Source organism: Magallana gigas, chromosome 9 (genome assembly GCF_963853765.1).
Source record: "Magallana gigas chromosome 9, xbMagGiga1.1, whole genome shotgun sequence".
Taxonomy (NCBI): Eukaryota; Metazoa; Mollusca; class Bivalvia; order Ostreida; family Ostreidae; genus Magallana; species Magallana gigas.
In genome coordinates this window covers 36,273,582-36,285,973 of record NC_088861.1, presented here as the reverse complement: position 1 = coordinate 36,285,973, position 12,392 = coordinate 36,273,582, and the positions used below count along the sequence as shown (strand labels likewise).

General features: G+C 31.5%; 1 protein-coding gene across 3 annotated transcripts; it reads right to left on the bottom strand.

Annotated features, from left to right (window-relative positions):
* Positions 1-978: 978 nt before the first annotated feature.
* On the bottom strand, positions 979-12,091 carry LOC117692256 (uncharacterized). 3 transcript variants are annotated; one of them, XM_066072288.1, is made up of 5 exons: positions 12,049-12,070; positions 11,655-11,913; positions 11,492-11,569; positions 2,747-2,983; positions 979-1,491 (listed from the first exon to the last, which is right to left on the bottom strand). In XM_066072288.1, the coding sequence occupies exons 2-5, from the start codon at positions 11,875-11,877 to the stop codon at positions 1,247-1,249; spliced, it is 783 nt and encodes a 260-aa protein (XP_065928360.1). In that variant the 5' UTR covers positions 11,878-11,913; positions 12,049-12,070; the 3' UTR covers positions 979-1,246. The 3 variants fall into 3 exon arrangements, with proteins under 3 accessions (XP_065928360.1, XP_065928359.1, XP_065928358.1); XM_066072287.1 differs by having other exon boundaries at positions 980-1,491; positions 11,655-11,881; positions 12,049-12,091; XM_066072286.1 differs by lacking the exons at positions 11,492-11,569; positions 11,655-11,913; positions 12,049-12,070 and adding exons at positions 4,237-4,314; positions 4,405-4,631; positions 4,799-4,859 and having other exon boundaries at positions 1,209-1,491.
* Between the last annotated feature and the right edge of the window lie 301 nt (positions 12,092-12,392).

Sequence of the window (12,392 nt, the reverse complement as noted above, 5' to 3'; positions counted from 1 at the left end):
CGAAACGAAACCAATCGATATCAAACAAAACCAATCGAAACCAAACCAAACCAAAAATCGAAACGAAACGGAATTTAAACAAAACTAATATCAATTTTGACTACATAAAAGTGAAAATAAATTCATTTAAGGTGGAATAACACATCGTCACGAAATGGCTGACCTCTGGTCGAAACGACATTTTGTTTTATTAAAAGGAATTTATCGACATAAACATATATCCTAACTCATAGCCGAGTCGATAAAGTGTGGGGCTTGTGATCCGCACATACCGAGTTCAAATCCCGCTGGGATTACGGAAAATCAGCACATTTTTCCACACATGTGACGGGAACAATCGTATCAGCAACTATTTGGAAGTTTATAAGGTAAAGCTGCGCAAATCAATGAATCACGTACTTTTAATGTAGCCTAAGTTTCAGCCGATCCTTATAAATCATGGTGTCTGTTGGAAGTACAGTGTAGGTCACAAACTCGAAAAATGTCAGCACTATTAACATTTCATAAAACCTAGACAGAAAATAAAAGATGTGCACTTTTCCCAGATTACAACTGGAACACTATCGACACTTGCATTTTAGGAACGTTTTCTCTTTCCAGTTTGCATGAAATCCGTTCGTACAGCGATTTTCAATGGAATTTGAAACAAAGTAAGGCTCATAATCAAGCTTCTCGTTAAAACCTTTTATTCATTTATACAAAAACCTTGAAATAAATCTAATATTCACTTTGCGTAATATTACTCTGAGGCAGACTTCCATACAATCGTCTTTGTTTATCATGTGCATTTGAATTGTGCTAACATTATTTAAACATTTCTTAATTTATTTTTACACAAACCTTAATATATATTTTTTGTATATATCTTAAAAATGATGTTAGAGAATCAAGGCTCGTTCTAAAGCTTAATATATCATCTCACTCTAACGCAAATACATGTTAGAGTATCTGGTTATTAAGGTACGAAACTCTCAAACCCCTTTCTCGAAACAAACACCTCTTTTGCAGAGCATGTTTTGCTTCGAAACATAATTGACATCTTTTTATTGAATAGACGACATTGTTGTTTCCAATGTGTTTTGATACATTTCAAAACTGTAAAACATGTTTTCGAACTAACGAGAGTTTAGATCCAAACAGTTGTTACATGCAATACTCTGGAATAATTTGCAGTTTTAAAAAAATCCCCAGACATTCAAAACTAAGTATGAAAGATTGAAAACGTTTTCTTTCATAAATATTTTTTTTATTCTTTAGAACAAACAGCGCAAACCAATTCCCTTCCTGCAACATAAGGTGGACACTTCAAGGAACCACATGTAGCCTCTACTAGGTAAAAAAATTTACCATCTTTACTCGTAGAGCCACCATGTAGAGTGTCAGGATGGCTATCAATACAGGTGAATGTTGTTCCAGCTTCGTGTGAATAATGACCCGCCATAAGATAACCATGATACTCAAGTGTCCAGCCTTTGAAACAGGTTTTTCTTGCTACAGTGACAATGAATCATCATAAGAAATGTTTCCTTCTTAAAAATATCCAACGATTCTTATTGTTTATATTGTAGTTATTGTATATTGTTATATTTTATATTGCATTAAAAAATTAGATAAATAAACACTTATTTGTATCAAATCAAGGTTCCTCGACACACCTATATTATTTATAGATTATTAAAGAGTTTTCTTTGAATACATGTATGATTTCAAAAAGCAGACACCGAGGTCGGATTTAATTATTTAATATGAATTGTTTTGTATTTTTTAATGAAACAGTTAAAATAGTTTTGATTGAGTACTGACTATTTTAGGGAATATAATCTGGTCTTAATTGATGCTCAATATAAATATCAATAAATTCATGCCAAAGATAGTTTGGCTAAGGCTTTCAAAAATTTTAAATTTTTTTAGATTTTATGAAATCAGAATTGTTATTCTAAAATCTGAAGAATAATTAATAGTCACATGTAGCTCTTACCGAAAATGATATTTTAAAAGGAAATTTTAACGAAAATGCAAAATTAATAAAATCGGAAATTGTTTATATAATCTGATCTCAATGGAAAAGAGTTTATCTCGATCAGAATTATTTTAAAATGAACTTTTACCAAAAACATTCCATATCATTCCGAGAAAATGGTTTGCATTATTAGTCAATAAATGAACAGACCATTTTACAGTTAAACAATTATTATTATTATAGCAAAACTTTAATAGGTTAAAACTTTATATGACTTCACTCAGGATTATTCAATCACAATCCAGATAGGTTGAAAATTAATATTTTAAAACTTTTCATTTTGCTTCAGTTCCTTGTATCCAAAATATGATTTTAAAGCAACTGTTTAAAGCTAGTGACATTTAATTTGTTAATTTTATCCATAGGTTTCAAAGTATCTTTAATTCTCGATTTTGTTTCATAAAGATTTTTTTTTTATCAAGGATCATTTGGTCGTCTTTGATATGCATTTACAGATATTTTTGTTTATCAAATAGATTGATATGTAATTTTTAACTCTTGAAATATTTTGTTCGCATCCAAAACTTATCCTATATCTGTTAAAAAAACATATTAAAAAACATATAAAATATCTGAAAGTCGATATTTGCTCTTTTTCGTGAAATCATAACTCAAAAATAATTCTTTATCGATCTATGAAATAATAGAATGGTGTGTCGAGCAACTTAATTTGATTGTATTGATTAAAAAGCAAATATTTTTTTTTTCTATTTCTGCCATACTCACCCGGAAACATCTTAACAACTGTTCTTTGACGAACCAGACAAACAACGCATGGAACATCGTGATCTTGAATTGTTTGAATGTAGCCTTTAAAACTATTAGTTTCATATTCTGCACCATAAACGTAATTTTTGCTTCCTTCATACCCATCAGTGTACATCCCCCATTCTGGATTCCTCGGTAAACAAAGAGGTTCTACTGCTGCTCCTTTGTGAGAGTAATGTGAGCCTCCAGTATACCCTGCACATGGAGTTATTAAAGAAAAATAAATACAGCAGTTTGGAAAATCCATTATTTACGTAGGTATAATAAAAAAAACTCTCAGCGATTGATTGAGTTAAAATTACTCTGATCGATATGATGTCACAATGAGCAGCATGATGACATATTTGACTCAAGAAATCTTCAATATCCTTAGCCTTAATTCTACAAGCGATAAGCGTAGAATGTCATTGGACACTACTGAATGAGTATATCTTCAATTATACTGTACTACATGTACGTATTATTTTCATTAATGACATCACTGGCATGTTTAATAAATAAGATCGATTTCGGGAGATAAACCATCAATATCGTAAAAAGACGTATTGAATACGGTTAACCAATACTTAACTGGTTCTCAATTAAAAAAACATAATCAACATAATGCAGGCACGAACATTTTTCTCATCAGCTAGGTTACAAGGTTAGCAGATAGGCATCTATTTGGCTCGACTGGCATTCCTCTGTCTGTGTACAAAAAGACAAAAGTGTCTAACTACCCAGACTATCATAAAAGATGAATTTGGCAAAATACAAAAAGCATGTGACCTAAAGTACTTGAAAATAATGCTCGTTGTAAACGAAAATGACATTGTATTTTGTATTCTCAAGATGAAAGGATGAGAGGCTTTGCAGTAAATTAAGTCAATATTTATTTTATACGATATAGCAGCAGTACCAATAAACTCGAGAACTAATTGCCCATCAAAGTATTGTACCATACGTATTAATGTACTTCGGGGAAGTGTAATCTTTTTTTTATTTTTGTTAAGGTGTAATCGGGACCTATTTATAACTTTCACTTGATATCAGGCACCAATAGTTTCAATGGAAGACTCGATTCCGACGCCTATAGGTGATTTATAATTGAACACAATCACTTTTCACTGATATTCAGCATTGTTTTTAACTAAACCATCTTTAAATGACCATTATTTCCAGGATCATTAAATTTGGAGTATCCTTAATTATAACCTACCCGCGTACCAAATCAAACGTTGTTTTAAAAAATCCTATAGCAAGAGCAATATACATGAATTAAAGTGTACTGCATATACTTCTGCCTGATTATTATTTAGGTATCCTGTTACATTGTTTTGACTTTCTCTTCGTTGACGCTCTCTGTTACTTTCATATAGACCATTATAAAAACAAGCGATAAAAAATGCATAAATTATATCTATCAAATAGAGAATTATCTACGAGATACTATAGTTAATTTGTCTTACCTGAATAGACTAGATCGGCATGGGGAGGACACGTTTTCTTTCCCCATCTGGTGTAAACTACACTACTGTTGCCAGTGTCTGTTAAAATACAAAAACATTTGATATTTTTTTCTTAATATTTAATCAGGCCCCTGACATCTTAATTACAAAGAATAATATCTCACGTACGTGTCTTTACTTCAGACTTGATGTGTTCCTTAAACTCCATCATAGATTTTTCTATGACATCAGTGAAACTTTTGAATTCCCGCCTCAAAGCTTCTACTTGGTACGCTCCTAGGGAAGAAGACAGTTGTCCTGTTAGATAACCCTGTAGCATGTCTTTACAGCTCCCGGTGTTCGTCTCAGCTTGGGTCAAAGCAACGAGTAATAACAATATTAAGGTTCCCATCGTCCTTGGTAGAATTTGAAACAAGTAAAAATAATTTTAAAAAACATTCATAAACATATCAAAGATCGACTAGTTCTTCTAGTGCAATAAAAAAATTAAAATATCTTAAATTCAGTGCAAATTGCTGTATTTTATCAACGAAAAGTATATTACGTGTAATAGCCACACTACCTTAAAAACGTATTAACAAGATTATGAAAGGCGTGTACTGTTTGTTCAACAATATTAAACATCGTCGTGCACTTCATAGATATATAAATTGAAAACATATATGTGAGAATTTTAACGATTGTGTCACGAAATATCATAATCAAAATGAAATGTGACACTAAATATTACTACGTTGATGCTAATATTATAATCCGCTCATCTGTAAATAGTATCTCTTCTGAATTTATCCAAACAATTAATTAGCATTAGATAAAAAAAGAAACATAAATACTTAATCAATCAAAATTATTAATCGTTTCTGTTTCTTTTGTAAGTTCCCTAATTAATCAGTTTACAAATTTATACAAAAAGCTTTCAAAACTTTTGTTCTATTTTGTCCTTGATCAACACCTAATGTTTTTTAATTTGACGTTTGAAGAGGCAGAATAAGTAATGTCTAATACTATGTTTATGACAAGAGGCAGAATTCGAAGTAATGTCAAATACTATGTTTATTAAATAGATGTTGTTTCTTCTGTCCGATATCCATGAAAATAAGCATAGTTGTTTATTAAAATAACAGTTTTTAATACAATTAAAACTGGGTTAAATAGCTAGTCTATTCGACGACATATGTAAAATTGTCATCATATAATGCTGAAGTTATGCATCTGTATATATACTTTTTTCAATAATTAAGGTCAGAATGTAGTTTTCAATTACATGTAGTCTAATGTTATTTACTTAATTTTCAATGAAATTAATACATGGATGAAAATCAGAAATTCCAGCAAACATGTATTACTAAATAAAATGTCACCGTTGATATCTTACAAGCCAGTATGTGGAGTAACTGCAATTTTTTTTAGAACCTTTGTTGCTGTTGTCATCATTAGTGTTTTCCTAAGAATGAATTTAGAACAACAATGCAAATCTGAATCGTAAACTGATCAATACAATATACCTTTTGTACGACAACACTGGTTTTATATACATGTAACAGCATATATTGATTTGTTTTAATATGAGTCACACAACGCTTCATGTCGCATTTTAGCTTTCTACAAAAATCTCAATCACATGTGGTTTAGTCATCATTTTCATTTAACTAATAAAAAGAGAATTTTATTCAAAGAGGAAACGAAAAGAAAACGTATATACAGCTGTCAATAAATGTATTTTATGATTTAAAGAGGCATGGTAACGATTTTGGTCAAAAATTATTTTCCCGATTTAAATGTTTAAAATGCCACAGTAAGCCATTTTTAAAAGACAAACAAAATTTAAGTGTTAATTGTTGAGTTATAAGCGAGTTACAGAGCTAAATAAACTAAGCTTTTGTTTACGAATGCTAAGTTCAAAATATTTCCTCCTGCACCCACAGTCGTTTGACTTCTCAAAATATCATCGACAAAAAACACATTTATCAACAGTTGATTGTTTTTTTTTTTTTGTCATTGTCATCTTCTGAAACAGAAGATCATGAGTTTTCTACCTCAGAAGAACCATATATCTCTTCCAATATAGATAAGAATAAAGGATTTTGCACTGTGTCCTGTCTCACAAATGATCGATTATGGACATGCAGTTTAACTGACAAAATAATAAGACTCTACAACCTACAGGGAAATTTATTAAAGAAAATTCAACCCAAGTCAGGGGACGGACCATGGAACATAGCAGTGTCAAAGAGTGGGGATCTAGTTTATACTTATATACACAAAAGGAACGGTGAACAAAGTGACGGATACAAAGATAGAGACAGTGATTGGTCTACAGGGGTGGAGACCCCATGGTGTTTGTACTACTTTTTCTTGGGACTTCTTGGTTGCCATAACCAGTGATGATAATGAACAAACAAAAGTTGTGCGTTACTCTTACTTCACCGAGAAACAAAGTATACAGTTCGATGATAAAGGTGATCCTCTCTTTTCGTCTTGTTTGTACAACATTATATTTATCACTGAGAACAGGAACCTGGATATATGTGTATCTGACAATACAGCCCAGTCAGTATTGGTGGTCGACTTGGCCGGGAAACTCCGATTTACTTACTCTGGTTATCCAACAACCAAGAAATCATTTGAGACAGTTGATATTACTACAGACAACCAAAGCCAGACCCTGATAGCAGACTCTAAGAACCATTGTATTCATATCCTGAATGAGGACGGGTAGTTTCTCAGCTGCCTTGACAACTGTCATCTAGAGTATCCATGTGGTTAATGGTTTATGTGTAGACACTAACGATACTATCTTTGTTACTGAGATGTACTCTGGGCAATTGAAGAAAATCAAATTATGATACATTTACATGTAAGAAGAGATAAACTGTGTCTTACACGCATATATTTATATTCAGTGTATTTTCCCCCTCTCTGTGCCTTCTTTGAGGACTGGCGAAACGTTGCAGATTCCAAATGTTTGCATTTGGAATCTGCAACGTTTCGCCAGTCCTCAAAGAAGGCACAGAGATGTGAAAAACACTGACATTGCCCATTAATTTAAAAAAGCAGGTCACCTCCTACTCCCAAAAATGAAACTGTATGCAAAACCATTTTGGAATTTTTATGAAATTCCAAATTAAAGTGAAAAATGTCTTTTATAAAATGTCTACTTGTCAGGGGGTATGAAAATGGTGAATGTTAGGAGTTTTACTGCATCAATCAAATGTTCATGGATTGAAAGGTTAGTTTACATAAACTATGAATGGATATATTTTTGGCTGCCAATAGAAATGATATTTTACAAAAATTGTACAATTTTGGAAACAGTTTTATGCTAAATGAAAGAAAACATTGCTTTTTTAAAGAGATGTTATAATCTCTCGGACTTGTTATTAGAAATCTTTTATTCATTATCCGAATTTGAAAAACAACACATTCTTTTTCATTCCAGTGTAATATTATTCTGATATAAAGGTAGTAAACAACCCAGTTTTTATTAAATACCGGTATTAAAAAGAATAAATGCTGTGCAAGATCTCATTGATGATGATTGTGCATTTTTATCGTTTGGTCTTTGGAGTTTTTAAAAACATGTACAACCTATGTTTTACAATAGCATTGTAACAGCTATTACCAGATTTGTTTCAAGACTACCACTTATTTTTCAGCCAAGTTGTTGTAATTAGCAATTTTGCATATGATTGTTGTTGGTTGAAATTAAGATTTAAACTTATGATTGTTGTGGTTTTTGCATGCAAAATGTTAAGGGAATATTACATCTTTTCATTTCTTGTGATAAAGTACACAGGTTGTAGAGTGATTAAAGTATTCATATAAGCAGATAGACTTTTGAAAGTCTCAAATCTCGTACTTTGAATCTCGTATTTCCAATCTTGAATCTTTAATGAGCTTTCTGGGCTTTCGTAATACGACTAAGTAGAATGTTAATTCCGTGATGATATCCACTTCCTAAACTACATTCCACAAACAGTTATAAAAAACACAATTTTTGTTAGTTTTGAAATATGAAACCTGTTTACCAGCATTATTCACAATCAAGCAACAGACTCAATCAAATATTGGTTGGTTTTATGAAAATTATCCAGACAACATATCAAAGGTACTACCAAAGTCAGAAAAATTACTATAATATAAAATTCAGTTTTTTTTGCGGAATCTTAAATGAAAAAAACTATTATTGTTGAAGAATATTGCCAGTTATCCTTAATGCAAACATTAATCAATACATCAATATGACCTGGAAATGAAAGAGGTACTAAGATCAATATTTACATTTTTGCAACAACATTGGTTATCTTTCAAAATGTCACTTAGATGAAAATATACTACACAACTCCGTAAAACTTTCCAGAGACATGGATTGTGAAAAAAAATCTTTGTTTCGACATTAGTTTAAATCTTGACGACGAAATATAATTACATTATTTAATTTTGTCTCAAAGTATATGATATATTATATTATCAATTAAAAACCCGAATTCCTATACCAGGATTTTATTCATATCACTCGTTTAACACAAAGAGCATTCCATATATTATGACACAACGTGTTTCTACAATTGTGACCGACCCTTTTCTATGCGAACAGAGACCACAAGAGTTGAGGGGATGTGCGGTCATCTTAATATACATTTGAAGATAATAATTTTAACATTTCTTGAACTGGATTGTTTCTGTCAGAAACTGGCCAAAAATGTTGCCAAAAGATATAAAAGCATTAATATATAAAATTCATTCTTTATGTATACAATCTTTAAATTGCAATTTTTGTTAGAGTGGATACAATGCAACTGTGATCACCGTGTAAGAAAGGATTGAACTATAGTGTTTTACATTACATAGATTTCTTATGGAGGCTGATTAGTCAACGAATTAAGTATCAATTCTGCTTAAACTTTGACATAAGATATTGTTATCCATATAATAGCATTTAGTAAAGAAAAATAGGTAGCTTTAAAATTTCTCAGTTCCCTATATCTTTATACAACTCTTATTCTTAGGATATTTAAATAGTATAAAAATGTCCATGGCCATGGGGCCCTCGTGATATTTCGATTTCAAAATTTTTCGACACACTACTTATTTTATTTAATAGATCGATAAAGAATCATTTTTTGAAATATGATTTCTCAAAACAGAGACCAATATCGGTTTTGAATTATTTCATTTGAATTTTAAAGGGAAACTGAAAATAATAGTGTAAAATTCCAAATAGTGCACAGGATTTGTGAAGTTTAGGGTCTGCCCGACCTGCAAGTGTGTCCTTTGACGACCATCGTCCATGATTTGTAAATTGTCAAAAGGTCACTGTTGTTTCTGCTTGATAATTACATTCTGGAGGTGTTGTGAGGCCTGTCAGCCTATCCGCAACAGTGAATCTTGGTAAGAAATGTGTCTAAGGCAATCTTTTGAATTCAGAATTTAGCAATTTGTATGCAAAGGCAAGCCTGGCATCATTGATATTCAGTAATTCTTTCAGTTTATCGATAACCTGTTTGATTTCAGTAATATCGTACTTGATATCTTCTCTTTGCTTGTTCAGGACAGATAGGTTTTTGGTGTCAATGTCATTTAGATCTGATTCCAGTTCTTAGATATGGATGATTTCTCTGTGTTCATTTCTCCATGCTTGTCCACTGCTGCCGTAAGGTTCTTTAAATTTTTATTCATATTAGCTATTTGAACTAGAGTGTTAGATGCTATGTTCTCGTATTTAAGATAAATTGAATCGTAACTCATGTTAGTGTTTTAATAAATCATTTTTCTTTGTTTCTATTTTCCTTGAAATGCTAGTTTGTTCGTGGGCTAGGTGTGCACCCGAGGAGACACATTCCATGTAAAATTTGATTGTCGCTTCGTTTACAGGAGAGGTCACATAATTGTACGTATGGAAACGATTCACACATACAACTAATAAAAACTATCGTCGTATTTTTCAAAACAAAACAAAAACAAAATTCCTCTGACAGTCAAATTAAAATATGAAAGATTGAAAACACAAACAAATTTATTGTATTGTTTTATTCTTTAGAACAAACAGCACAAACCAATTCTCTTCCTTCAACATAAGGTGGACACTTCAAGGAACCACACAAAGCCTCTACTAGGTAAAAAACTTTACCATCTTTACTTGTAGAGCCCCCGTGTAGAGTGTCGGGATGACTATCAATACAGGTGTATGTTGTTCCAGCCTCATGGGTATAATGACCCGCCATAAGATAACCATGATACTCAAGTGTCCAGCCTTTGAAACAGGTTTTTCTTGCTACAATGACAATGAACCATCATAAAATATTTTCCTCCTTAAAAATGTTCTATTGCCTAACAAAAACTGTCTATATGTAGGATTAACATTGTGAAATTAAAGAAAGAAATACTTAATATTTAGATGAACCTCGACACACCTTTTTTCAGGTTGTTTTAACTATTTGTTTTAGTCAGAATTATTCAAAAGTTTATTTGACCGTATTTTGTATGCATTTACAGATTCGTATATAACATTAATCGATGTTAAATTTTGAACACCAAAATGTTCGTTTCGTAGCAAAAGCGATGTCGCCGGTTTCTATTAAAAATGCATTTAAAAAGTATATGAAATAATTGATAGCCGATAAAAAAATAATTCTGTATTGATTCAAAAAATAATAACTTGTGTGTCGGGCAACCTTAATTTTTTGGGTTTATTGATTAAAAAACAAGTATTTTGCTATTTTTTATTTATTTACAATTTTTTTCACTTTTATCTAGAACATACATTTTTCGTTTCATTGCCATACTCACCTGGAAACATCTGAACAACTGTTCTTTGGCGAACAAGACAAACAGCGCATGGTACATCATGATCATGAATTGTTTGAATGTAACCTGTAAAAGTTTTAGTTTTATATTCTGCATCATAGACGTAATTTTTTAATCCATCGTAACCACCAGTGTACATCCCCCATTCTGGATTCCTCGGTAAACAAAGAGGTTCTACTGCTGCTCCTTTATGAGAATAATGAGAGCCCCCAGTATACCCTGCACAAGAAGTTATCAAAGGAAAAAATGAATACAACAGTTTGGAAATTCAATAATTCTGTAATGAAAAAAACTAATTGTCCATCAAATTATTGTATCATACGTATTTATGAACTTAGGGTAGTGTAATCTTTTTTTTTTGTTAAGACGTAATCGGGACCTATTTATAACAGTCACTTGATATCAGACACCAATAGATTCAATTGGTGATTCATAATTGAACGATTACCTGAATAGACAAGATCGGCATTGGAAGGGCACGTTTTCTTTCCCCATCTGGTGTAAACTACACTACTGTTGCCAGTGTCTGTAAAATACAAAAATGCTAGATTTTTTAGAATATTAAATCAGGCTCCTGAAAACGTGATTTTAAAGAATATTATCTCACGTACTTGTCTTTACTCTAGAAGTAATGTTTTCCTTAAACTCCTTCATGGATTTTTCTATGACATCAGTGAAACTTTTAAATTCCCGCCTCAAAGCTTCTACTTGGTACGCTCCTAGAGTAGAAGACAGTTGTCCTGTTAGATAACCCTGTAGCATGTCTTTACAGTTTCCGGTGTTCGTCTCAGCTTGTGTCAAAGCAACTAGTAATAACAACATTAAGGTTCCCATCGTCCTTCGTAGAATTTGAAACAAGTAAAAATAATTCTGAAAATTATTTATAAACAAATCAAACATCGACTAGTTCTTCTAGTGCAATACAATTTTTAAAAAATCTTAAATTCAGTGCAAATTGCTGTATTTCATCAATGAAAAGTATATTACTTGTAATAACCACACTACCTTAAAACTTATCGACAAGCTTATGAGAGGCGAGTACTGTTTGTTCTACAAAATAAAATATCATAGTGCACTTTATAAATATATAAATTGAAAACGCATGCGTAAGAATTTTTACAATTGTGTCACGAAATATCATAATCAAAATGAAATATGACACTAAGTATTACTACGTTGATGCTAACGTTGTAATCCACTCAGGTGTAAATGTTTTTTCATCTGAATTGATCCAAACAATTAATTAGCATTATATTAAATTAAGAAACTTAAATACAATATCAAATAAAATTATCAACCGTTTATGTATATTTTTTTGTAAGTTCACTAATTAATCAGTTTATAGATAC

Bases quoted from the DNA above. Each gene is read 5' to 3' on its own strand.
- LOC117692256 (XM_066072287.1), bottom strand. From the start codon at position 11,877: ATGGGAACCTTAATGTTGTTATTACTAGTTGCTTTGACACAAGCTGAG. The intron at 2,984-11,491 runs GTAATCGTTCAA...CTCCATGTGCAG, and splicing joins TGCCGATCTTGTCTATTCAG to GGTATACTGGAGGCTCACAT. The intron at 1,492-2,746 runs GTGAGTATGGCA...TTGTCACTGTAG, and splicing joins AGTTGTTAAGATGTTTCCGG to CAAGAAAAACCTGTTTCAAA.